We start from the raw sequence: 27,935 nt of genomic DNA, 5'->3' as shown, positions 1-27,935 counted from the left end.
CCCTACCAGTTCCTTGCCCTTCATTTTCACTCTATTGCATTGATACAAGATTCCCACCTGCTTTCTGAATGATCCTTGAGTCCCATTAAACAAGTAACACTGTCCCATTTTCAGATTTCTGACTCAATTCTGCACATCATGCTGTTTGAATATTGTTCAGACACTCTGGTCCTCTGAACATTTATTAGTCTAATCCAATTTTTAGGAGAAACAAATTTAGACTTAGATGTTAGAAATATGTAGAATTAAGTTGTCTTTCAGAGACTGCAGAATTATACTTTTGTATTGTAGTAGACAAGGTGCACAACCACAAGCAAAAGCAGCTTAAAATACATTTTTTACTACAAGACAAATCACTTTAGTGCCTCTTAATCTCCTGAGCCTCAGAATCTCATGAATATTTCAAAATAATACCTAAATTCACACAGTCTCTAATTTTATGGACTATATTCTTATACACAGCACTTTGCAATAAAAACCTCCCTTAATGTGTGTAAAAACTTATACGTAGGGAAAAAAAAATCTAAAACCAGAAAAAGTTACATGATGTGGCTGAAAAATTAACAAGCAAACCTAAAAATGATCAAAATTTTTGAACACTCATAGTAACTGAAGAATTTTCATTCACTCAGCATTAATGGGAAGAGACAAATGAAGTTGTTTTCCTTAAGCCAAGGGGAATAAGGACAACAAAGGTACAAAAGGTATGAAAAGCAAGGCATATAATTCTGAAGCAATTCAAATGAATGGACAAATTAATGGAATTTTGTTTCCAGAATGTGCAAAAGTAAGTTGCTGTGCATCTGTGCATGACTGAGTTCAGAAAGCCAAGACTTTGAAAAACAGAGGATGGAATGGGAATCAATCAGACAGACAACTTAGGGAAAATAATTTCAGAGGAAACAAGTTCAGACAAGTTTACCTAGCAAATAAACCAGTCGATTCCAGAATGCAAAAAATTAAAATGCCATCCTTAAGACTATTTCCCAGGCTACAAATTAGTTCAGGATGATTAGGCTGAGGTTTTACATTGCTGTCAAAGGAGTCAAAAGTTATTTTTCAAGATGTAAAAAGCCTTTCAACTGGCATTCCTGTGGTACTTTAAGCCAATTTAGACAGTGGTGGTCACAGTCCTACTCTTTCCTTACTGCTGCTCTCCTGTACCCATCACTGGATCCAGGACTGAACCATGCCAACCTGCTCATCTGGCAACACTTCGTTTTTTCTCAACCCATATATTTTTCTGCCAGGTTACAAAACTGAAAGAGCTCACTGCAGAGTCACCAGTAAGGGAGGAGAGACTGATGGGAGCTGATAGCTCAGTGTGCCAACTGACTCAATTCCATATGGAATGGGGAGTCTCAGTCTTGCTAATTCTGAAGCCCAGCCGTTTAATCTTCTTTTCTAACTGGAAACCCCCACCTGACAACTAAAAGATTTTTTTTTCATATTAAAATATTCCATTAATATTTTTCTTATTCCTCATTCTCCTATACATTTTTTATAGTTTTTGCCCATTTTTTCACGTACAATCATTCTCCTTTCTGTCTTTCTTCTCTCTTGATGCCAACCTTCAGTGAGAAATACTATTACAGCTTCTCTTGGGCAACTGTGCTGATCAGTCTCCTCTAGGTTAGCCTGAAACTATGAGAAGTGTGTTCCTCTATTTGTAGATTTGTTAACTCAGAGAAATGGCCACAATCTCAACCATCTACCTACTATTTTAAGTACATACATTCGTATTTTGCAGAGATCTTTGAACCTTGGTATTTGCAATCCATCTTCTAAAAGCACTGAAAAAACGCATTTCAAGCCTCTAAAAATGTCATCATCCTAAATGGGCAATTCTAACACCTTACACCAGCATCTTTAAATCCGTAGCTGTTAAATAGTGCATCCAGTACTTACAAAGCTCCATGCTAAGAAACTTAAAGTAATGCTTGGTTTGATAGTGTGAGGACTCCACAAAAATCAATTTCCTCATTGATATTTTTCCCTTTTTGTGTATTACAACCTTCTGTAGAACGACCCCAAGTGAGAGTTGCTGATTTTCTTTAGCCAAGAATTGTATGACTTAGATTATGCATTTTGTTTTCATGTCTCTGCATGCAATGTTAATTTTAGCATAACAGTATATAAACACTTCTGACCTGGAGTTCAGTTACCTACAATACACATGCAAAGAACCTGCTGTCAGAAGTTTACAAGTTAGTAAGTGAAAAATTGCAGAAGGAAACAAACTGCTGGAATCTGAAGATCAAAGGCAAAAGTAACAATGCCCCAGCAGAAGCAGAATTAAATGGAGACTGGATAAAAATACTTGCAAGAGAGGTTATTAGAAAAGAGGGAGTGCCCAGAGAAGAAACAGCTGCTATCCTACTGGTCTAGCAGCATGCACATTTCTTTGATTCTCTGGATTCCTGGACCAGCAGGAGCCAAGAACCCTCAAAATATAACAAATTAAACACAGAGAACAAGTACTTTGCATAGCTTCCCACTTCTTCCCCACTACGGTATTCCCACCTTTCCTGTGTGCATATCCCTGACACTTCCTCTGCGGTCTCTGGTGCTGGGTGAGACATTCAACAAGGTGATACACCTCTCCAAAAGCCCCAGAAAATTTTTGAGTTCCTTTCGCTTAGAAAAATAAAGTCATTGCACAGAATAGTCTGGTAAGTGCTTTTTTATGATATCCATCCACAAATTAATTAGCCTGCAGCTTCATCATTCAGGATTGAAGCAGAAGGGGACTTCTGCTTCCATTATGATACAACAGGCTCATCACAAGTCATGAGAACACACTTTAAAATTGAAATTAGATTCAGATCTAAGCAGGCCCATCTCAGTTTTACCAGACTTTTTTTCTGTATGCCATACTTTTAGATGATAAAATGATAAGGTTTCTCCTACACTGCTCACAAGGTAAAGGACAGACTATCTCTCAAATGAAATATCCATGTTCCATCAGGTAACTTGCCTGATGTATATTTTCCTGAACTCTGGAGAGGGATGTTTCTCATGTGACCAATCAATAAGTTTTACGTTGTGAAAATCCTTCATTTAAAAAAAAAAAAAGAGTGAAATACTAGGCAGACCTAGTATTCCCACCTTCCTCTTTCACAGGCACTGCAAAACTAAATTCCAACTGTGTAGCCCAGATTCAGTTATCAGTAATCTTTAAATATCCCTATCTCAACATCTGACTCAGCCAAAAAATCCCACCAGTTTAAGCTTTTCCTGCACTCCCACTGCCACTTATTTTCACCTCAGTTTTGCAAGTCAAGCAGAGAGAAGAGGGAGAACATGCAAAATGTGATAAAATATAGGTTCCAATCAAGCACCACAACCTATGGAACTACAATTTTAAAATGCAGAAAAAAATCCCAGAGTGTGAGATCTGAAAACTCTAATACCAATATATAGCTTTTTATTTTTTCAGATTTTTTTACTACCTGATTTCTGTAAATAGCATCAATTTGCAGAGGTGTTGTATGGTACTGGAACTAAGGACCTAAGTGATGTACTCAGTTCAACCCAGTATTCCAAAGGGTCCCCTCTGTAACATTGCCTTTCTACATATTTTTTAATGCTGATAATGTCCTTTAATCATTTAGCAAGCCTCTTATGTACCCTCAGAGTGTAGAAGTTTTCGTAGTTTCAGTTTCTCAAGCCGCTTCACAAACACTTCGATAATATTTTGATTGTAAATATTTATAAATATTATATTATAAAATTTTGCATTTCAGTAACTCATCTAAGAAGTAAGAACGTATGGGGGTGGGGATCAGGTCTGATGGAATCAATTCCCTGACAGTATTTCTCAAAGTAACTTTAAATGAACAGTTAAAATTTCGATATTAGTAAGAGTAAATGCTGCTCTTGTTCTCTTCTAATTTCTTGGGAGATATTTCTAAAGTTTCACAGAAACAGTACCCCGAGGCTACCAAACAGCTTCAGCTGGATCATTAGTAACAGTTCAGGAATTTGTTAGAACTTAGCAGCTGTTCAACCACTGAATCACCAGCACGAATTTACTATTTTCCTTTGCTAATTTACAGGATTCCTGCTAGTGATGTAAGATTATATCAAGGAGCTCTAACCGTATTTTTATGGCTTTAAACGAAAGTTAAAATTACTGCCATTACGGCAGTACTGCTCTCTTTTTAATTAGTTCCACCTCCACATCCTAATACTTATGATGGGTAAAGATTTGAGATATGTACTAGAAAGGATCACAAGGCAACACTTAAGCCTTAAGCTATATAACCAATATCAATTATTTTGGAGAAAAATACTGCATACTGTTTCAAGTATGACATGTCCTTGAATATACACTTTTAAAGCTAGCATCAAAGTATCCAGGCACGTCTCATCTTCCCTGTTTCTTTAAGATACCCGATCCAGGCGGCCGGGAGAACACGAACACATGCTTCCAAAACACGGCCATCAGTTCTTCCCAGCCTACTACAGCTGACTTCTGGAGCACAGCTGAAGGTTAAACAAGCATAAGTGATGTTCATCACTTGAGGCACTTGTGAAAGCACCAAGTCCATCTTCTCACATTTCAATAGCATCGGTGCTGACAAAGGAGTCAGCGGGTCAAAGCCCAGCTCCCTTTAGAGACAAGGCAGGCAGGCCTGAGCTGGGAAAACATTTACATGTGACCCGAGAAAAAAAAACAGTTTGAAGGGCCACAGGACCATATTTGTTTTCCGAAGAAACCTCAATGCCCTCCCTCCCCTTTCAGAAGCAGATCTGACAAGTGTTGTAATAAATATTACATGCACAGAGGAAAGTTGAAATCAATAGCAGGTTAATGTTTATTGAAACAATACAGAGAACCATTTTTAATAGCATTACTTGAAAATAGATCTAATCTAGCAAAGGAAATTCAATTTATGTTTAGAGCAATCAGATGTTGCTTTTTACTTCGGGGATTTGTTGCAAACTATGTCTCTCAAAATGTGCTTACTGTACTGTATTTAGCAGAAACAGTTTAGCCTTAATAAGCTGATAGTCTGCAAGGGAGCATGGATCAACTTATTCTCATTAAGAACGTAAGCAGCTTTCTAACAGCCTTCTTTGCTGTTCAGCCCAAGCCAGAGAAAGCAGGGATCTCTCCTCTAAACCCCGTAATTTATGAGTTTATTCAAACTCGCCAAATTGCTTTAAGTAAACGCCTCTTATATTTGAAAATTCCCATGGCAACTCATTTAGTTTGGCAGGAAGGCAGACCCAAATTCAATCCTTTTATCCTCCTGCTAAACCATTACAATGGTAATTCTGCTCTGACACTCTGAAGAGACTGCTAATTACTGCACTGGGTCCCCAGACAGATTCGCCATTCAGATTAAAATGGTGAGCGCGGCAGAGAGCTGCAGCAACACCTTTGTGCGCAGGAAGGGATGTGCTCTCACATTTCGGCTCGGTACCAGAGAGGCTCCAAGACTGCGAACACAAAGCATCTCCTATCCACTAAGTCATGCAGAACAAACACCGAGGAAGGCAGAAAGCCAGCGGAATGACAGCGAAGGAGACAGCCGAACCACGAACTTCAGCGTGTTGACTACTGAACATACTTAGTCACCTCTCAAATGAAATTAATTAATCTTGTTATTGCTATTATATACCGCATGTAGTAGCCTAAACTACAGCTCAAGGACCTATATAAAATGCTACTGAGTCATTATATTCCATGTGCAGGACTCCAATGCCTGCCTGCTATGACAATGTCCCAATTTTTAAAAAGCCACCCAGGCCCTTTTACAGCGTTATTTATTTTGAGAAGGGGACGTGCCGATTTTGTAGCAAAGCTTTTTTCGCCCTCGTCATTTTTAATCGAGAAAAGTGAAGGAAACTTATGACTGCACCCTTGCTCTTTTGCCCTAGCTGCTCCCTCTTTCACTGAAATGAAAACAGCAGCTCAGTGCTGAAGAGAATAAACATTTGCTGTCTCTGGACTAACAGTGTATTGGAAAAGGCCTAAACACTGGCTTAACTCATCCTACAGCAAATGAAGATGGTGGTCTGTCCGCCAAAAAATTAATTTTAGCCTGTTTTGGTCATACCACCATTTCTTTTGGAGCAAGAACACTCATTGAAAACATTACAACAACTTTTCTTCCTTTTTCCAAATGAAAACTTAACAAAACTGGTTAAAAAACTGAATGTGCAAAAGTAAGACACATTCTTAGAAAGTCACTCAAAAGGGAAGGAAGTCAACTTTTAAAATGTCAGAGATCAAACAATGCACTTAATTTCAACATGTTATCACCTGATTTCTCTTTTAATCTGAAGCAAACAGCTAACATCTCATACTTGTTTTTTCAAAGAATGACTTTAAATTGTGCAGTAGCTTGATTCATTAACATTTGAGAAGTTAAGCTTTCACTTAAAAAATTACTGAGATATTCTAAACCAACAGCATATTTAAGAACAGATTTAGTTCTAAAATCCTATATGCAATGGCAAACTAGAAGCCCAAAGACAATTTCATCACAAAACATTTCTAATGAAATGCAGCCGTACTGTTAAAAACATCATTAAAAAGTAGGCTGACTCATTTAACAAAGCAGTTAGATCCATCTGGCCCAATCAGTGAAGCAGACTACAACTTCTACCAACACAAAAAACAACCCAAACCAAAAACCAAACTTAAAAAACCGAAAAAAAAAAACCCCACAACAGAACAACAACAACCACTAACACCATCACAAAAAAAAAACCAAAACAAACCCCAAACCAAAACACAACAAAAAAAGCCCAAATAAAACAATCCAAAAAACTCCCTCATATATTGCTTCATCTGACCTCTACATGCAATTCATTCAGTGGTTTATAAGGATGCTGGTTTGCACCAAACAGGTACAAACAATCTAACAATGTACTTTCATCTGAGATGTAAGGAGCATTTGAGACAAAACCATACTGATGCATTAATTATGCCTGCCCATGTATTATACTTGCCAGGTCTATTAATATTTTCATTAAGTGCCTATTGGTGTCCTAGGTAAGGTTTTCACATACCTGTTGAACATTCAATGAATCTCATACTGCACATACAGTGTGAATTTATTTGTATATTACATGTGAGACACTACCTATGCATATTAAATACAGTATGGCCCCAATGCTTGATACAAATTCTACAGAGAAATGAGTGCTACTCCTATCCTACCCAAGAACAGTTCAATATCAAATTTCAACTACAGAAATATCGCTCATCTCCACTCAAATAACAGGTATTGCCTGGTGTTATTACTTATACTTTAATAAGGATAAAATAATAACTTTCATTTAGGGGTTTCTGGTAATTTTTTTCAGGTTTAAGCCTGTACCATCCACTTGTATTTGGCAGTTTACAAATAGAAAGAAGCTCCTTTGCCCTACTGTGATGGTAAAAACACAGGCTACCATCCAGGCTGCTTTATCTTGCTTTGCCATTTGAAAACATTTCATCAGCCCATCTGGACAGCACCTGAAATCTCTGTATGGCTTCATAGTTTGGATTGTAATAAGTTTGTTCCTTTGCTTTTTTGGCTACCCCATGAGCCACCAGAAAACAACAAAAAATTTGGTTTTGCTTTGGTTTTGATTATGAAATTATTCAGTAAAAAGGTTCAAGTCACCCTCACTATCAACTGTACCCCCAGTTTTATGCCTTCTGGAAGCTCCTATTTCAATTCCTAAGACACAGCATACTGTCAGTCTTACTGGGGAGAGGAAGGGGTGTCTCAAGAATAAGGAAATCCAACTGGTTTATCTGAAGATAACCAGCAACTAACACAGCAGAAGGTTTTGTGCAAGTCAATACATAAAACTGTTGAGTGTGAGGTCTGGATGTTAACTACAGAGTGACAGACTAGTTCATACAGGATTTTACAAATTCTTTTCCTAAAACATCTTCCAGAAAAGGCTTCAGGACTCAGCAAGGATTCAGAAGTACCAGATGCAATGCTTTGCTGCAAGCAGTGTATTTTAAACAAGGCAAAACAAAACAAATATTGTGGAAAGGTGATGGGGAGTTTACAGAAGCAATTTTGGAAGTAGCTTCCTATACTTGCAAAAAGCAAGTGTGGATAGATTAATGAAACAAAGAATTGTTCTGGAGTAAGGTCATCACTACTGAGATGAGAAGCAATTTCACTTGCATCAGATCCTTCAGGATTTGAAGAGTCTCTCAAAGCAGAATGATACTCGGGGTTTAATACATTTTTCTCCCTTTTGCAGAACTTGCATCTACAAAAAAAAAAAAGACAGGAGAACCATGCTCTGACTAGCACTCCTAAGATGCTGAACCTTGGGTATCAAGAGAAAAGAAGAGCTCGGCACTGCACTAAGTACTTCACATAGGAAGCAGAACTGAGACTTAAATCATCATCAGATCTATTTATACTTCTGAATCAATGAACACTGACACAAGTGAAGGCACTGGCACAGGTACCAACCTCCCTTTTCCAAGAAACTATGTGGAAAAACTCTTAAACCCTGCAGGCTTTCTAGATGGTGCCTTTTTTGGTCTCTCTTAAATCTGGGTTATGCAGCACTCAGGACAGACACTGTTCTCTGCCATAAATGTAACACATCCACGTGCTTTTGAGAAAAAGAAACTTTAAGCACCAGAAACACAAAAAGACTCTTGATAAAGTTAAGGGAGTATAGATATAAGCCTAGGGTCAAAGAAAGAAAAAGAATTGGTCTAATTAGTCAGACATCTAAAGGATGCCACAACAGTAAAGTGCGAAGGTAACTGGACAGAAAATCACTTAAAAGACAACTTGGGAAAAAAAATTCCCCCAGAATCCACACTAAACCCTTATTTCTATGCTTTTAACTGTAATATTTACTTGTTTGGATATGTAACATATGCTATTAATACTAATCTTTTAGAGCAATATGGACATGTTTAATTTGTATAAACACAACTCTCAAACCAATTCTTTTTCCGAAATTACTTTTTTTTAAATCATAAGTAACAGGATGACATTATGAAGAAAAAACTGATTTTTTCTACTCTTTACATAAGCTTGCCTAGAAATACAAGCTGTTTGGAGAAGCCAAAACGTCACAAGTTTACTGTTCTTATGCCAGTTAAGGTTCCCTGCTAATAAACTGTTTTAATTAAACAGGATTCTACTTGGACATTTCAGTGGAAAAAATTAAAGTAAAAAGCAAAGCTTGTTAAAAAAACCACCAAACCCGAAGTGATTGATATGGAAACACTAAAAGAAGTAATTTTCTTTTTCCCCTCATGATTCTACTGCACACACTTCCATCAGAAAGAGTCTGCTGAAGCTAGCAAGAGAAGCCATGCCTTAAATTTCAGGTGCTTTACATTAAGTGACATGGAATCATATATAGTCTCCTAAGTTCCCCTGAACCTTAACATTCGACTGAAAGCCTATGTGTGATTCACATTTGAAGAAAATTGACTAAATGGAAATAAATAAAACGAGCACTGAAGTATGTTGGGGATTATGTCTCAACTACATCATCACAGATGTTGCCTTAGCAAAGATTTCTGAAGTTTCCAAGCCAATTTGAGACTTTTACTAAAAGTCACTTCCCAGATTTCAAACATAAACCACAGATGCAAAAAAATTCTGCATCTTTCAAGTTCTTAGAGGTAACCTGGAGTAAGATTTTTAGAAGAGTCTGTACACTTCAGATGTACAAAGCACTACTAATCTTAATGGGATCTTGTTACTGAAGCCACATAGGATCTTTTAAAAAAATCCTATAGATAGTAGAGAAAAAAAGTATTATTTAAAAATTACTAACATCTGTATGTTGAAATGCTACAAACAGATTACTTTTTAACACTGTAAATATACTGAATATAAAGCATGACATAATAAGAATATATTGTGCTATTTGTCAGCTTTAGTGTCTTACATGCTTCATTTTCCAAGCACTGCAGAATGATTTACATGGAAACAAGGGATGACATTTTCTCTCATGACACTGGCAGAGTTCCTTTAAGGCTGTCCAGTTGAGCAGAACTTCTATTTCATTTTGCACAACTGCTAATCTTCCCATTTAATTTGTAAGGAAGGCAAGACATATAATTTAATGTCTAGTTTACCTGCAGCACAAAGGCAACATAGCTGAAGATACATATATAATGTTAACAAGTTCCTTCACAAAAAATATTTTGGCAATACACAGAATTTAGGTTTATGCAACACACACAAGAAAATTATTTTGAATGGATTCTAAATTGAAATCAATGAAGCCACTTATTAGCACAACTTTTAATGAACACCAAGAACCTTCAGAGTCTCCCCTGCAATCTCCAATACTACAGGAAAATAAACTTTGCTCATTCTTCTGTCTCCAAGAACCACCTCTAAAACTGCAGATAGCTACAAAAGAAAGCGCATTCCAGTAATGACCTCTCACATATTGACTGTTAAGCAAACATTTACCTCTCAGAGCATTTAAAAAACCAGTATGGTGCTCTCACCACATTTTACAGATGAAAAAGTTTATTTAATGTACCCTTGCAATCGCAGGAGAAAACAAGTGTTTCTATGACCTGATGCATTTTAAAAGCCTGATTTTTTTATTTTTATCTTTCTTGAATCTGATTGACCTTTGGATCACTAAAAGTAAGAGATTTCCCTAAAGCTGTCCTTGCTGCTGAGTCATAAAGTATCTCTTTGAAGAGTTCTCCACCATCCTCTAGGAGAGAAGGTGAAATATCAAGTATGACTAAGGGAGCCCCATCCACAGCCCAACCACCTTCTTTGGAAATTAACCAGTAACTTCAGAAATTACTACCGAAAGGCAAATATAAGCTTTGCTCTTGCAGGCAGTGAGAAAAAACCAGTGTTCTTCTCAACACTGTATCAATAGTCCATCTGTTCCAAATGCCAGGATACCATTCACTGACAAATCAGATTAGCACAGGATCACCATATATACTACAGTGGGTTTAAACCAGGAGAAATCCAGACTCACCTCTTAGCTCCCATGGTCTTTCAGAACTTATCTTCCAAGGTAGAACAAGTTATTCTATTCCTGCAAACTACTTTTCTGCACAATATATGAAGATTTTATTATTTATTTATGTTCTTCATATTATTTATATGAAGATTATTCAAAACATCTGATGTCTGTTGGCAGTAATGATTTTGACTGTTAATTCTAACAAACTAAATAAGCAAGCCTTATTTTAAAACTTCCCTTTTAAGACCCTAGAAGCTACAGATCTGCTTATTAAAAACTGAAACCTCAGCATAGCAGACAAAAAAATAAGGCCACCTGCTACCTAATATCGCCAAAAGGCTGAACAAGAAGTGGAATTGCCCACTTCCATCATCACAGCACCCAAGTACCCATGTGAATATTTGACAAATCCCTACTCCACCTTCCAGTTCCATTTCACCTGATGTGTCATTTGCTTGCTTTACTACAACTCTATCAGTATAGTTACTAGAGCTGCCAAGACAGTCAGGGTAGTCTAAGTTAAAATTCCATTTTCAAACTAGGACACAAGCCAGAGAATGAAGGAATCATAAAGATTCTAAGATGAGGGCACAACAATGCATGCAATTACATGACTGAAAATTACTACTCATGAAAACTGCTTCAAATGATCATAAGACAGCCAGCTCCCAATAGAGGTTTTGGGGCTTTGATTTTTTCAGTCTCATGAAAAAGGATTTGTAATGCAATGTACCATTTTGGAGGCTGTAGCAAAGTACCTATCAAAGGCTAGAATTATTTATTTATAAATAAGGCAGCTGAAATTCTTCGTATCTACAACTGTGTTTGGTCACATAGAAAACCTCACATCTTCCAATCCATTTATACAAAGCTGCTATATCAAAGGACTGGACATAATACTAAAGACCTCTGATTTCATTAGATTTGCTGGTGTTGATCCAGTACTTCCAAATGACTTGGAATAGAAAACACATTTCACTTTACAATAAAAGTTCAAACTGATGAACATAATTTACTACATAAACAGATGTTGTGAAAACATTAAAAATTAGCTAATAATAGTAATGCAGAAAATATAGAAGGCAGTGCTGTTTTCATTAAGCTATCTCTATTAAAAAGTAAGCTTGATAGAAAGGTAGGGCTTTTAAAATACTTATTTAAATATAGAAGATATAAGATGAAAAAATTATAAACCCTATACCATTTCCAACAACACACAAGAAATATATCACTTGATGGAATCTTAAATGCTTTTCCTTATTAACTATTTTCCAAGCAAAGCAACTTTCCAGTAAGATGTCATCTAATCACTTTCCAGGATGGTTTACCCCTCTCCAATTTAATATAAAGTGTGTTACAAATGGCCAAAATCATATAAGCTATTTAACATAATCGGCTTCAATCTCTTATATCATGTCCACCTATGTTTATCCTGCTAACAGTATCTATAACATCCCTGTATTAAAGTCTTAGCCTATAAACTATTTATGAAAGAAAAAAGAAACCATATTACTCCTCCCACTGAAAGCTCAGGTATTTCTGTACTGTTTAAAAATAGAAACACTTAAGTTTTCTATTGAATAGTAGGTGAAAAACTCTTGGCACTATTCCACAGGTTAGAATTTTCTGTCTGATGTCAAGATAGAACAATGTAGAGCAACTGTATGACTGTAAATCAGCAGTCAGCATTAAACCACAGATGTCTATATGACAAGCTTACCTTTTGCATAATTAGAAATCTAGATTTCAGAACTAACACTACCAACAAAGAATGCTTTAAATGTCTGGAAAAGGGAAATGTTTACTGGTACTTTACTACTGTTTCACACACAAAAATCTTTGCAATCGCTAAGATTGTTCCAGAATCCACTCCAAGGTGACTCATGCATGAAGTGATCTGATCTCCTTAATATGGTCTGGTTAGTGATAAGCGTTAAAATGGGTTAAAAGTGTGGGATAACAAATTCCTACTCTTTAATGCTACATCTCCTCAGGAATCACAATTCTACAATGACCATTTCTTTCACTTAGAAAAGAAAAATCAATCAGCCAAAACCCAACTGTAACTAGAAATGAAGGATTTGTCATCATCTTCATTAACATGGCCAAACAAGGAGAATCGTAGCTTGATCATCTGTTTTTTGAGTAAGTGGAGAAATGCTTTAAGAAGATTTTATATAAATATCTCAACTTACATGTTCTGTTCCAGGACCATCCACAGAAAAACAACAAAAAATATGGAAGAAGATACAAAAAGAAAAAACGACTAGAGGAAGCCCTGGGAAAATAGCCAAGACTAAAGGGCAAATTATAAAAATGGGATGAAAAATTTAAAAAGTTACAGGTACAACAAAAATTACCAGAATAGATCAATACCATTTTTTCTTCTACAACTATGTCTACCAAAAAACCTAATAGATTAGGCACATTTCTGAAAGACACACAAAACCCATGCAGAACCCAATCAGAGCTCCTAATCAATCCATGCATAATCCCACTTTGGAAGAGAATGTCCCTACTGAGTTTCAGGCAACAGAGTGTCTTTGTTACTATTTGAGAAGAGACTACTTTCTACGTTTCCCAAGGTCTTTTCCAAAAACTTGATCTACCATTTCTCAAGTTAGACATTTGTAACACCTTAAATAAACAAAGGCAGACTGGTGGAGAAGAAAAAAAAAGAGATGGCATTCAACAGTAACTGTACATAGGCACAGCTAACTAATTTCCTTGGGTTCTAGAAGTCATTAAAGATGTCCTGAAGAAGATTTAGAGAAAACACCTGGATTAAGATGTTTAGAAGTAACTGCTGGAGAAGCTTCTTTCTCCCATTAGTATAAGAAAAGTTAGATGGAGAAGAATCCCTATGAACTGCAACCTAAGTTATAAGCTATAAAACTAGACATATTTACATAGTTATATTTGATCATGACTTTGTGCCCAAATTTGTTAAACAATCAACTGAAACGTGAGGGCACAGATCATCATAACTTTGTAGTTACCATTTAATTATTTGTCAACTTTCTGAAAATGGAAAGCTGAAAACAAATTTATAATCATTATATAAACAGCACATTTTACACCTCTTTTCAAAATTATTCTCATCATAGAATAACAGAATGATTGACCTCGGAAGGAACCTCATGGGACAATCTAATCCTCATCCCAGAGCAGGTTCCAGGTGGGTTCTGAATGCCTCCAGAGAAGGAGACCACACAACCGCTCTGGGCAGCCTGTTCCAGTGCTCTGTCACCCTGAACAATATTCTGATGAACAATTCTAATTTTCTCCTTTGTACTAAGACAATAATTTCGGAAGAGTGGACAAACGTAGCAGAATTTAAACTAGATTTACCTCAATTCAGTTGAAAATCATCAAGACATGTTGTAGTAAATATGGTCTCAACAAAACATTTCCATTCAACAGATATTATTTTGGTGGCAACAAATCACTAGTCTACAGAGTTTACATCACAGTAGACAATGATGGACAGAGCTACTTTTCACTTGCAGCTGGCCCAAAATAATTTTGTTAATATCAATGCAAACACTAAAGTTGAACACTGACATATCAATTACAATATGTGAACATTTCCCATGTAATTGGTGTAAGAAGTTCTTGTTCTCATTTTTAAAACTCAGACTTGCATGACAGACTAGACATCCTGGACAGTGGAAGATACAAAAAGGAACCTTAACAGTCCTCTATTGTTTTTCACTGCCATAATCAGAAATTCACTGTAGCACGATATTTTACTCTCATTCTATTTGCTGGTGAACACATCCACTTGCAGTTCTACATAAATTTATTTAAGGGTGATCTGCTGCACTACCATTTGTCCCTATCTGCCTGTTCTCATGCCATCCATTCTGTCAGTGCTAAACCAGGCCTGACTCTGTAGCAAGTCCTTCAGGGAGGTTCAGCTCTCCACCAAATGGACTCCCCACACCCTCAGAGGAAGGCCAGGGCTTTCTGATGCAAAACAGGATCAGGAACAGCAAATCATGAAGGAATGGCAGGAGTGCAGCAACCCTCAGCTCATAGAGCCATGGAAACATTAAGCCTGCTTCATGCTACTAAAAATAAGGTGCTATCACCTCTCCCCCACATCAAAAAGTTTACTGTGTTATCCAGTAATCGCTGCCAAGCCATTTGGCTGCTGCGCTGCCCTTCGTGCACAGCTTCCTGTCTGATCATTCACCCTGAGAGACTTGTATGGGAACTGACAAAACAGGCATCACGTAGGAATTTCCTAAAATGCTCCTAAGGACAGCAGCATCCTTCTTCTGCTACTGTATCACTTATTAATTTCATTACTTGAACTGAATAAGCAGCAAACAATGGATTGCACAGCATGACCAACATTTCAACGGGGAAACTGTGCAAGGCAGCACAATATTCTCATTTGTAAAAGCAAAAATGTAAAACCAACATGCCATGCAGGAATGAATTAGAAAGAGCTATTCAAGACAGTCAAACTTGCATGCAGAATTTATTGTGGTTTATTAGATGGCTAATAAAAAAATGAAATCTTCTCCTAGTATCTTTCCAATCTCAAGCTTTTGCTAGTCTTAATTACAGAGCAACAAATTATGTACAGTATTACATTATTATTAACTATGTTCTTTTTTTAAACTAAGTCTAAAGCATGGTTAAACATTCTTAAATTTTTTTTCTCTCTATTTTGCAATGGAATTCACAGCACACAAAGTTCCCAGGGTAAAACTTAAGACAACCTTCAGTTTACCCTAAGTAGCTGAAAATAAACCACAAGGAAAATTTACAACCACACCTATAAGGAAAATACTAGAAATTCACTTAATTAATAAACAAGCTCCACTTCATCACACGTGCTGAAAGCAGTCTTTTAGAAGGAAATGCTTTTAGCTTATTTAACTGAAAAACAAACCACTCTACCAATACTATTGCCCCTTCACAATATTCTCTCCTGTTATATAAAGAAAATGTGTCGTATATAGGTGTGACTAAAACCAGAAATACCATCAAGATAACATCTCTGGTAACAGGGACTAAACACGAGGACAGTTAGTGAATGAGTACATACCAAGCACCACTAGAAAAAATGTTCCAGTTTGTAAAAATCATGTCATATACATCACATTTACTTTCCCATACAACCAAACTTGAAGACATTCAAGACTGAAAAGTCTAAAATCACTATTACAGGCAAGATCCAAATGTAGGAGCAAAATGAAACAAGCTTCTACTGAAACATTATCTCCTACCCATCACAACCGTAAAATTCTACATTGCAGTCACAAATGATATACAGAATTTGACTGGGAGCATCACTTAATAATTCTGTGTTGTAGTTGCCTTCCAAGAAGATGGAGGCAACAACCAAGTAAAACTACAGCTGCCCCAGCATAAGAAAAGCAATAGAAAAATCTGAACAACACAGATTCCAGACCAACTTAGAATAGCTAAGTAGAAACGAGAAATACAGTCTTTTCCTCAGAAAGGAAACGTGTGGAATCAAAAGAAAATGGGGTATAAAGGATCTGTCTGTAATTTGAATTCTGTCATATGTGCCTCATCCCTTACAAAAGCAGCTAGTATAAAGGTGAATTAGCAATTAAACTAGACCTGTCATCTGTAAAATGCAAGGAATATCTAGATAAACTCATTCAGCTAGAAACATTTATTCATCACTTCCTACAAAATGCAGAAGGCGTAACATTTCTGGCAGAGGAGTTTGGCCCTCCAGCTCAGGAGCTCCAAGAACAACTTCAAACCCTTAATGATTTTCTGGTTTAGTATATTATACTTCTTTATTATGTATGCCTAACCAGGTTCTGAGTTTTTTCTTCTGTTCTGCAGTGAACAATCAATCCAGAGCATCTTTTGCCTTTTCTTTTGCAAGAGAGCCACCCATCTGCACTTAACTCATGCAAATAACAAACAACTCTCAAAGCTCCCACAATAAAGAGAGATCAATGATCTGGAGGATTCACTTCAGAAAGAGGCATAAGGACAGTACAACTTGATGTGATCCCAAGAATCTGCAGACTGCTTTATTAATTCTGCTTTTTTTGAAGAAAAACATGAAAGAAGTAATACTGTATGATCTTGCAGGTGTAGATAAAGACCAGTATCTCACTGAGCTATGGGAACAGGAAGAGAATTAATCTGAGGGAACTTGAAGTACAGCCAAAAATATTTTAAAAATTGCTTCATACTAAAGAAATGTAGATTAAATACAAATGAGTAATAATGAAAAAAAAAAGTTGGCCTTTCTCCTCAAGGAGGAAAAAAAATGGCTTGCTCAGCCAATCTTCCTCAAGTTGTGCTTTTCATTTCTAAAGATAAACTACTTGACTGTATCACTATCTTGGTAAAATGTAGGAGAAAGTGAAAAGAGAAAATATTAATTCACATCCACAAGGAAAAAAAATCACTAATGATTCAGATTCATAAATGTAACAAATACACTTTAGTACTGAAATAGTATCTGTTCACCCAAGTACATTCAAATAGAAATCCACTTTAAGAAATGTGCCTATTTCTGCACTGTTTTAGAAAATGTAATTAGGCTTTTTAACATCTTGAGTACAAAAAATAAATGATCATTCAAAAAAATTAGCAACTAATTTCCATCTCTGAACACTCAGAATACGAGCATTTTTCTGAAATTGATCTCAAACCCAATGCATTGTCACATCGTATGGCAAGATGAAAATGAGTCTTCTCTCCTACATAGTCCCAAATTTTAATCAAGCTGGACAGAATAGAAATACATAACTTATTTTTTTCCAAGTTAATCCTTTATCTGAAAAACACTAATAGTTTCAGGTATTCTATCACATGAAAGGGAATCTTACTTTTTCCATTCTTACATTTTAGAGTATCTTTGGAATCTTCCAATATTTCCGTTCTATTGCTGTAATTCACTAGGACTTCCCTTTTTTCCTTATGCTTACCCTGATTATTTGAAGGTTTATGACTACTCTCACAGAAGTTTTCAGTTCCTATCTTTTAACACTAAACTGAATTTTTCAACTCTCAAACTGCCTGAAGCCCAATTCCACTTTTCATGCTAATTGAACAGATGCAATAGGTAGTACAAACCCAAGTTCACCTATACACTAATTCATTAGTATGTACTACACATACCTGTTCCAGCAAGGCATGATTTTTAGAAATTAGAGCCAACAGACCTTTAACTCTTGTGCAAGTAATATGTACAATCCAAATCTCTATGCATATGCATAATATATAAAGATGGTAATGAAGTGAACTGACAAAGAGTATTTCAAGTTATGTTCTATTTGGACAGTAGTTAGCCCTGTGTTGTTATTTTTCATTAAAGGGGAAAAACAATTATTTCTGAAATCAGGATTACAGTGCTTCCCCAATTAGGCTACTGCATGAGGCAGAGTGCTTTCATGACAAAGAGCTGGCTGTCACTTTCACAATGAAAGAACTACTAATGCATTACATTTTTTTGAGGCTCAGAACACACCCATCCCACAGTTCCACAAAACAAGTGTAACACAAACATACACAGAGTATACACACCAGTACTTCAGACATACTGGAAGTTTGTAACCTATCATCCTGAAGTTGACCCTCCAGTCATATTAGTCAACAGTAAGGGGGAGGTAGAAGAATGAACCTGACAAACTTAATTCACACAGAAGTTTGGTTTCTAAACTGTTTGCTCTGTAGTAGCTAAAGAATGAACATAAGGGTTTCAAAGTTTTGCCCACATAAAAATCCTGGCTATAAACTCAATCTTTAACTCAAGGTCTCTTTAGTATGTGAGTAAATTCTGAAGATCTACTTTCTCTAGTTGTCTGTTCCTTTCAGAAATTGAAAACTTCAATGTCAAGAGATTTAAATCACTATTTTTGTACCTCCTGCTTAATATTCTACCATTTTTTGGTAATTCAGAAATTAAGTCTTTCTCCCTATCTTTAGTAATTTCTAAAAATGTCTTCTGAATAAATCTGCTTATAGAGACAGCATGTGTCACCGCAAGTTTCCTCACAGCCAGCATCTATTAGCATTCACTAAGTACCCAAAATCAGTAGGCCATTTTAATACCACCTACCACTTTCTTTTGCAAGATAGTCTCAATTTTCCTTGTAATGTGGAAAATTTTTCCACCACAGAAAAAGATCTGATTTATTCTTATCATTTTACAGGGGCACAGAAGTGGTGGTAAAGATACAAGTTAATGGCATGGGATGCACTATACAGCCACACTTGAGTCACCTTGCTTTGAGTGAGAATGCAGAGAAGATCTAAAAGAAGGGCTCTCACAGGGTAATTCTGGTCTCTGAAAAAGTATTCAAGTCATCTAGATGTGCAGAACTCAGTCTGTACTATCAGGAAATGTGAAAGACAACGATTTTTCAGTTTCACTATTTTCATTTTTCCCTCAGTATACTGACAGCAAACTTTTTTGATACTAAAGGGATTTGTTCTCTTTGCAAAATGTTTAATGTGATGATCTAAAAAAACATGCCTTTATTTCTTAAAGTAGCAGAATCATCTAGAAGTGAAACATAAAAGCATGTCATACTTCCCCAGCCTTGAAGTGAAGAATACTAATACTGAAAGGAAAGAGAAAAGTAGTGTTTGTAACAGTTCAGCATTGCCTTTTAAAGGTGGTAACTATTTCCTGTATCTGTATCTCAGACAAAAAAAAAAAAAAAGTCTCCTTAAAAAAACCTCTCTCTATTTTCTTCTAAGGAATAATTCAGTCTGGGATGAGGCAGTTTAAATATCACTAGAGTATTACAAAATCATATCTCTACTTCCTTTTAGGATGCTACTCTGCAAGCTTACTCTTACTCCTGAAGCAAATTAGTTGTATTTCAAAAGAACCTTCTGAAAATGGAAATCAAAGGCTTGCATACAAATACTTACTGCAGGTATCAGTAACTTTTTTACTTCTTCAACAGCCCTCTTCAGCTTTATTTCTGCTCTGTTTTGAGCATCCTCCACAGTGATAAGTACATGTAAATCTTCATTCAGGTGTTCCCAGTTGGGCTTGCCTCGATTCTGTTCTTCCTAAAAAAAATTAAAACATGGAAGCTATGAAGCACTTACATTCTGTATAAAACAATCACAAAGAGTAGACAAATTCAATTTATAAATTCTGTAAATAGTATGAACTTTATTCTCAGCAATGTTTCTTCCTACTTTGGAGACTTCCGTATCATATGAACTTAGCTTTCAAAATATCATTTTTGGGGTTTTGGAACCTCCTACTCTATATTATACTTTTTAAAGACTGCAATACACATGCTATTTCTTAAGAGTACCTCCTCCAGCTGAATAAAGGAACAAGAATAGGAATACAAACACAGCATTACTTTCAATATTATTTAGAGCCTTTCAAGAGTAAAACAGGTAAGACATACTAGTGGCTAAGCAACCTATCTTTTGAAGAAAAGTGAAACAGACACCAGACATAGAAACTCCATCTGAATCACTACAAAGAACAGGAAAGCAATTCTCCAGTGTTAAGAATCACTTTCAAATACTCATGAAGACAAGATTCAAAGAATCAAACACTCCAAAAGGAACAGAAGTTGCCATTTTCAAATGAGAGCTCCATGTACTGGATGAAGGAAAGACAGGAGGAGATGACAAGGCTTTAATACTGAAGTTATTTAAGGGCAAGTGACAACATGGTCACCATTACACAGGTACTCATCACATCCATAGCATTAGTAATCCCAAAGATAAATATGAGAAATGTTTTCAGAAAGATGTAGCATGCTAAAGAAGCATTTCAATTTTAAACAACAGAAACCAATAAATTTAACTAACACATTCAAGTATCCAGTCTTCCAAAAAATAGGATAAAGAAACACAACACACGAGAAATTTTCCAACTCCTTTTTTAAACAATTAATAAAGCTAGCTAAATTTTCATGAAACTTCATTGAATTTTGACAATATTTAAAATATAATGCAACAGTTTTTAAAAAATGAGGCCTCAAAAAAAAGCTTATTACAACTTTGAATCTATAAAAAGGCCTACATAAACAAACACTACTTATTTAAAATTTAAAAAGCTGAGTATAATAGAAGAGTCTCCTATGTGTAAGATAAACCCTTGTGGCTTAACCACAATTCACACTTTAACTTCATCCTTTTTTTTTTTTAATTGCAAATGTGTCTTTTTCCCCAAATTTCATGAAAAATTCCTCCAGGAAATCAAATACATTGAGGAGATGTTCTAAGATTTATTACCAACAAATATTTGCAGTGCCTCGTATTCATATATACCTGAGGGAGCACTGCTCCTCAGAGTGTTTCATTTTTAATTCAGCTAAGTCTGAAATGTTTTGTGGAGTACGCAAGGATAAAAACGGGGGGTGGGGGGGAACTGAGCCATGAGAGGTGTATGAAAAATGGATGTAAAGGAATCAATACTTTGAAACTACTTTTCACTATGTATGTAACGTGCACAGGTCCATTACTCCCCACTATCAGATACAGTGGAGTGTTCTATTGTTTTTAATGTTATTTTTGCCAATTTTTTTAACAAAGGTGGCTGTGAAATTAGGTCTGCCCATTTCAGAAGCTGGAAACAAAGGGAAAAATAACTCCCACTTATGATATAATACAGAAAGTGATGCAAAATGCTGCTGAGTTAAAACATCCTCTCTGTTGAAATACAATCTTTGAAAGAACTGTCTATGACAAGGAATTTGCAATTTATTTTTTCAGTCGTGATCAAAACTCCACTGTTACTTAAACAATTCCATTTTTTTTAATCCAAAGCAGGAATGAGCTGTTTTCTTTTAAGACGGTGACAAGCAACACCAATATGAGGTAGTATATAAAATAATATGTAACAGGTATGAAGAATGAGAGAAGGTTCCTAAACCAGCAGAGGGCAGAGGAAGAAATGTGCAACTACCTATTCTGGCACTGAGCCAGTGCTGGAATGGGAAAGGTCCTGGTTACTAACACCAGATGCAAGAAACCTGCACAACCCCAGTAACATGGGAGGCAAAACAAATAAAACAAGTTTTAAAAGGCCAAGAAGAACAAATGTTAAGGAAAGGTGTCCCTAGGTAAAGCAGCAAGTTCTGCTCCTGAAAGACAAGGAATGCCTCAATGCAGTTTTAGCTACCACACCATTAAACACCATGTTTATAAATAGCGTTAGCAAACATAAAGGGGCTTCATGGTGGTGTAGCCTTTTCTCTCATAATGAAAATAATATGGTGCAAAGTCTCCAAAACTTGTGTCAGATTAATGTTACATCAAGTATTGGCACTGTACTCCAAATTAGTCTGTTGCAGCATGAGAATTTTTTCCTCAATTTAAAAAAGAGAACAAAAAGCAGCATATAGGACAAATTAATGACACTGAAGATTTTTTATCCCCCTGATTAACTTTTAGGTGGAACATGTTGTGTGTAAGGTTTATAATCATAGGTATTATTAGGGTGAGACCTCACAGCACAAGTAAACATATAAACTACTTATCAGTAAGATAACTGATTAGTGTATGACTATGATAAGCTCTTCTACGGCCATAAAGTACAGTAATAAAAGTGCTGTTGTTGAAGGTGCTATTCATTACACCACATAGTAGGACTGAAAGAAAAGTTAAGAGTAAAATTTTGCACACTGTTTAAAAAATAAAAGAAAAAACAGAGTTTGGAATGGGCTTCCAATTTATGCTTATGAACCTCAATACACTGGGGTTATGATTTCATCCAGTGCTCCCAATCTGTCTCATGAGATGGTTTTCTTAGTGGGTTAATGGTTTCCTAAGATATATCTTTTGTTTGATTGGGAATGCTAGTTGAATGTTATACCAGTATGTATATTTCATTATTTATGGGTTTGGCTTTATCCAATTTGGGAAATTTAGGTCTTTACTAGCTCATTCATTCCAACAGAAAGTCAGCTGCAAAACACAGAGTTACAATCATGGGAGAGGTAACCTGCAAACCTCTTGCACTTAAGAGCTACCATTTCTTATGCTACCTCATTCTCCTTTTAAATCTTTTTTAACAGGATGGTTTGGAAAAACATATTTTCTCCCAAGTAAAATCTTTATTTAACTAATCCTTTGTGCAACAAGTCTTGAACACATCTTTTCTCAACCATGTTTTGTTATAGTAAAGCCTGAACAGCAAAATTGAATATATCTGGAACACAAGTAGAAAGGTATCCTTCTGAAGACTCATGCAATATGGTCCAAGATTTTAAAGGCTGATTAGGGTTTCTTTTGAATTTTTGGGGGAGAAAACGGTGAAAAGATAGGGAGGAAAGAATTACTAGGACTTGCCTCATTGCATAACTTGGTACAAAGAAACGACAAGATGCGGTGGTCTTGAAGTGAATTGCAGATAAGACAAACCAGTTCACTTCAGAGATTCAGAAAATGTCTGGGGTGGGAAGGAACCCTGAATATCATCCAGTCCAAGCCCTCTGCTCAGGGCAGGGTCAGCTCAAGCATGTGGCTATGGGTCAGCTTCTAAATATCTCCAAGGACAGACACTCCATCCTCTCCCCTGGGAGACGTGTTCAGTGTTCAACCAGTGCTCAGTCACAACAACATAAAAAACCCTTTTTCTTAGGTTTAAACATAATTTCTTTTCTTTCAGTGTGCACATTGCCCCTTGTCCTTCAGCAGCAACTGTTGATCCATTCAGCCAAGTTGCCAGGTCTACCTACTGAAAAAGCAGTCAAGAGTAATAGAAATGGCCATGAGAATTATTTTGGGAAAGAAACATTTGCTACCGCAGCAGGAAGGGCATGCACACTGAAGGAAGAAACAGCACAGGGAAATCAGAAAACCTGACTAAGACTTGGGGAAAAACAAATTTCAACTGCATGTATTCAAAATTATATTGCATGCATGAGAAGCAACTGGCAGTGTGAAGTCTGCCTGCATCCCAGAGATTGTCTATGGAAGAATTATACAGGAAAAATGGAGACTGAAGATGTACTACAGATGAACTACAAAGTAAAGTGATTTACACCACAATCTTGGGGAACAACAATATTAGGAAAGCTTAATTATAACCAAACTATCTTGTCTGCTGAATTAAAGAACATTAAGGACAACATAAATGGCAGATGAAATTTCACTGTGTTCCTTGTTTGGCAGAAATTTCAGTATCCTTAAATATAGCCTAATTCTGTAGACAGATTTGCTTTCATTCTCTTGCCTGTGCATATACACTCATTAATCCTAGAACTACCTATGCACAATAATGGACTGCTCAATATTTATCTCACTATTAGGGCCAATGTATTAGGTAGTAAAAAAAAAATATTGCTACAAGTCCTAAAATTTAGCTGCAGAAAAAAAAAAAAAAGTAGTGTAGCTACAGGAATTTTCTAGGAGAGGGATTTAGGGAGAAGCAGAAAAGCAGGTAAAGGATGCAACTGACTTGAATCTATGAAATCAAACTTAAATATTAGAAAGATTGTTCCTTCTGGGGAACCACTGCAATCCAGCTCACTGTAAAATTGTATCCCATATTTTCCACACACCTCACCATACCACAGTAACTTCAAGTTGCGGTCTTGCACCTCTGCATCTTGGGCCTAAATGGCTATTCCTATTTACAGCTCCATATCCCATCCCAATGCTTTCTTCTACTTCCTCAGTTCTGACTGAACAAGACTGAGACAGGAGCTTCCTAGCTTTCTGTAAGCTATGCAAAGTAGATGACTGAAAACCCCTCTAGAATAGAGTTCAAAGTCAGGTCTCTGTCTAGCCAGTACGTTTCAAACAGCTTCAAACCAAAATGAAAGCAGTGTCACGGTAGACTGAAATTGTAAAAATTATTCAAATATTGGAGAAGGAAAATATCAACACAAAGAAAGTCACAAAAAATATTTCATCCTCAACTTAAAAAAATTCCTTAGATCTGATTTCTAACCCCAAAAACTTTCACAGTATGGCAAACTGACAAAAAATAAGTCGACAAATTAAGAACTGATGAAGTAGGATCCAGTCACTTCTAACTGTCAGAATACCATTAAAGAAAAATGAAATTAAAACTAATGAAAAAATACTATGTTAGTATCTGTTTATATGCAGCCAGAGAAACATCAGTTAGACAATAAAGAAAGAATGAAAGAATGCATACAGTGTGGGAAGAGTGGAAGCAACTTTCCCACATGGCACCTTTTTCAGAAAGTTATGGGCTATTCTATAGCAATTAAAAAAGTGCAGCTTCCATTCTGTGCACTTTTTTGCACTCCATCTCATACAATTTCCTGTAATGTAAGCCACTGAAAAGATACAAAACCAGCTCAGTACCAACAGCGGGGAACTTTTAAAGAAGTCAAGCCACCAGTTCAAGCAAGCATTGAAAATTATCCTTAGTATTCTCACTCATCTTGAAGTGATAGGCTATTAAATTCTGTTTTCATCAACCTATTAGGCAAGCTAGTCTCCCTACTGAATCACAAAAACCACAGAAAAGATAGTGTAAAAGGGAAGAATGTTTTCATATAATGTCAAATTGAACACTAGAATTAAAAAGGATCAGAATAGCTTTAGTCCTTCAAATGATACAAAGGTTTAATTCAAGTACACTAAGAACTTTAATTAAAAATATCTTAAGATAGAAAAACCAATATAATCACTCACAGCTACTTTTCAGAGTCAAATGGAGGAGGTAAGATGTGGAGAGAAGAAATTCAGCTATTTAGTAAAAATCTCACAATATATTTTGTCTAATAAATTACGCTGTAGGTACATTAATTGACAGTAGGTCTAGGTGAATATTTCTTTTCCACAATGAAAACATTCACACATATATATCAAAACTTCAAAAATAATTCAAAGAACAGTTTAAAAGAAACTGTGTGGATTTAAAAAAAAAGAACTAACCTGTTGATTTTAAAGAATTCTGAAACAGAAGTTAAATTTAGCTACAAAGTCACAAATAAGGTCATAAATAAAATCCAGTCTAATTTTAGTATTTTTAAGTAAGCCATGATATGTATTGCAGCCATGAAACAATATCTGAATTAGTAAGTCGAAAAGAAACATTATTCAACCAGTCAATAGAGTCTACATCTTACTTTACAACCTTTTGTTGACACAGCTGAACTGGTAAAAGCAAGTCAGAGGAATCTTAGAGGAATGCACTTTGCCCTAAAGTCACATACTCCCAACCTTTGAAGAGTTGTCTGTCTTGTGTCATTTAATGAAACTTCTGTTCTTGCAACTGCTCTGCCAACCTGAGCTACAGAATTTTATTTTTAAGTTTTTGGCTTCTCTGCTGCAGAGACAGTTCAAGACAAACATCCAGAAGACAGAAGACTTCTGTAACATTGTGCAAGGAATAAACCACTCAGTCTACAAATAATTCCACATCAGCTGATCCGTTTTCATGGGAAGTCCAGACGTAATGAAGCAAAAATGCCCTGGATAATCTCTTACTGGTGTGTTACTGCATCCCTTCCTGGGCAGTGCAACAACTTCCTAAGGTTCGCTGCCTCACTGCTCCCTCTGGGACGGGCCCAGCAGCACAGCAGCCTTTCACACCACATGCTGATGCAGCAGATGCCTCCCCACTTCCCCCTCATCTTCTGCTGGGCAAGGGAGTTTGCAACCATGAAGGGCTACAGTCAACCAAGGTCAGTGCTGGGAAAAGGAGAAGAAGGTGAAGCACCATATTTTAACAATCCCCTTAAAAGGCTGTCTCACCACGTCTCATGAAGCTATCATAAGTGAAACCCAATTATGCATGTGCCAGGGACAGAACACAGGCATCTTTGTTATCTGGTGTGAAGCAACCTGCTCATCTGTGCATTAAATGATAGCATTACAGTAATGACAGTAAATGGGGCTTCCTCCTTCCATTTTTGTGACTGAATCTTAGGTCTCGACAGGATTGGCTGCTAAAACACAAAGAAAAAATCCTAAAAAACAATCCCTCCATCTCCAAAACTGTATTTGAATGATACAGTCCTGATATTAGCATTTCAACAGAAGTTCTTAATTTAGATGAGGCCTGCAAACAAAATAAGGGCTTAGGTAAGTGCCAAAAATAGAGGTTTTTATCAGATGGAACTCCAAGCCAGCCCCGCAGAAAACCAGTTTAAAATGATGCACTAATTACAGTATCTGTTTGAACAACAGAAGTAATTTTATAACATGAAGCATCAGAACACACTGATTGTCCTAACCCCTGCTGATAAACTGCTTTAATTGTGCAGTTACAGTCAGGCAAATTAACACAGACTTTTGCTCCTACTGAGTTTCTAATGGCAGCAGTTCACAAGCAGAAAGCTGGGAAAAAAAGTACGGCTACAAAAGTATGCTGAGGGAACAGCACCTGGTCAGGGAGAACAGCAGCTTACTCCACATTTAGAATTCCTGACCTAAGTTTCCACCTATAGAAACAGGGGATCAATGGCTTAAATTAACAGTCACACACTTGTTGTTTTGGTTGTCAAACAAGTTAGTGCTATTCATCAAGTCTTTGATTATAAATTATTATCGTATAGCAAGATTATTGTATTGTATTATTGTACAGCAAGACAATTTTCGATTGAAAAAGTAGGTGTCTTCCAGCATGCATTAAACTAGCCAGCAGCTGTCAAACATTGTCAAAGAGCATTATCTAAAGCATCTTTTAAGAACTGTTCTAAAAATTAAAAAAAAAATTAATTTGGCGGCATGAAGCAACCTAATGTTTAAATGACACAAGAGGATTCTGCTCTCTGTCCCAAAGCCTCACCACGGACACCGCGCTCAGGACGCTTCAGGCACCGCCCCAAGTTCAGATCTGCCCTGCACACAAAATGGTTCCTAAAGGCTCCCTACACCGCCCTGGACGCTTCAGCTTCCCAGCACGAGTGACCGGGGCCGCCACAGCCCTGGGGGGTGCAGACAGGATAGGAAGCCCTGTCACCATCGGTGTCACCGCCGCTGTCACCATCGGTGTCACGGCCCGCCCCGCAGGGCCGCGCCGCACGGGGAGCGCTCCGCCGCGCCGAGCCCGGCCCGCAGGAACT

At 36.7% G+C, this 27,935-nt stretch overlaps 1 protein-coding gene across 10 annotated transcripts in view; it reads right to left on the bottom strand.

The window, feature by feature from the left end:
* QKI (QKI, KH domain containing RNA binding) overlaps positions 1-27,935 on the bottom strand; it is a 171,468-nt gene that overhangs the window by 50,401 nt on the left and 93,132 nt on the right. For all 10 annotated transcript variants that reach the window (XM_074537362.1, XM_074537363.1, XM_074537364.1 and 7 more), the window contains exon 4: positions 19,843-19,986. In XM_074537362.1, coding sequence (XP_074393463.1) covers positions 19,843-19,986 — 144 coding nt within the window. The remainder of the gene's footprint in view (positions 1-19,842; positions 19,987-27,935) is intronic.

Source organism: Zonotrichia albicollis, chromosome 3 (genome assembly GCF_047830755.1).
Source record: "Zonotrichia albicollis isolate bZonAlb1 chromosome 3, bZonAlb1.hap1, whole genome shotgun sequence".
In the NCBI taxonomy this organism is placed as follows: domain Eukaryota; kingdom Metazoa; phylum Chordata; class Aves; order Passeriformes; family Passerellidae; genus Zonotrichia; species Zonotrichia albicollis.
Note: the sequence above shows the minus strand (reverse complement) of the source record. Positions and strands in the feature narration are given on the sequence as shown.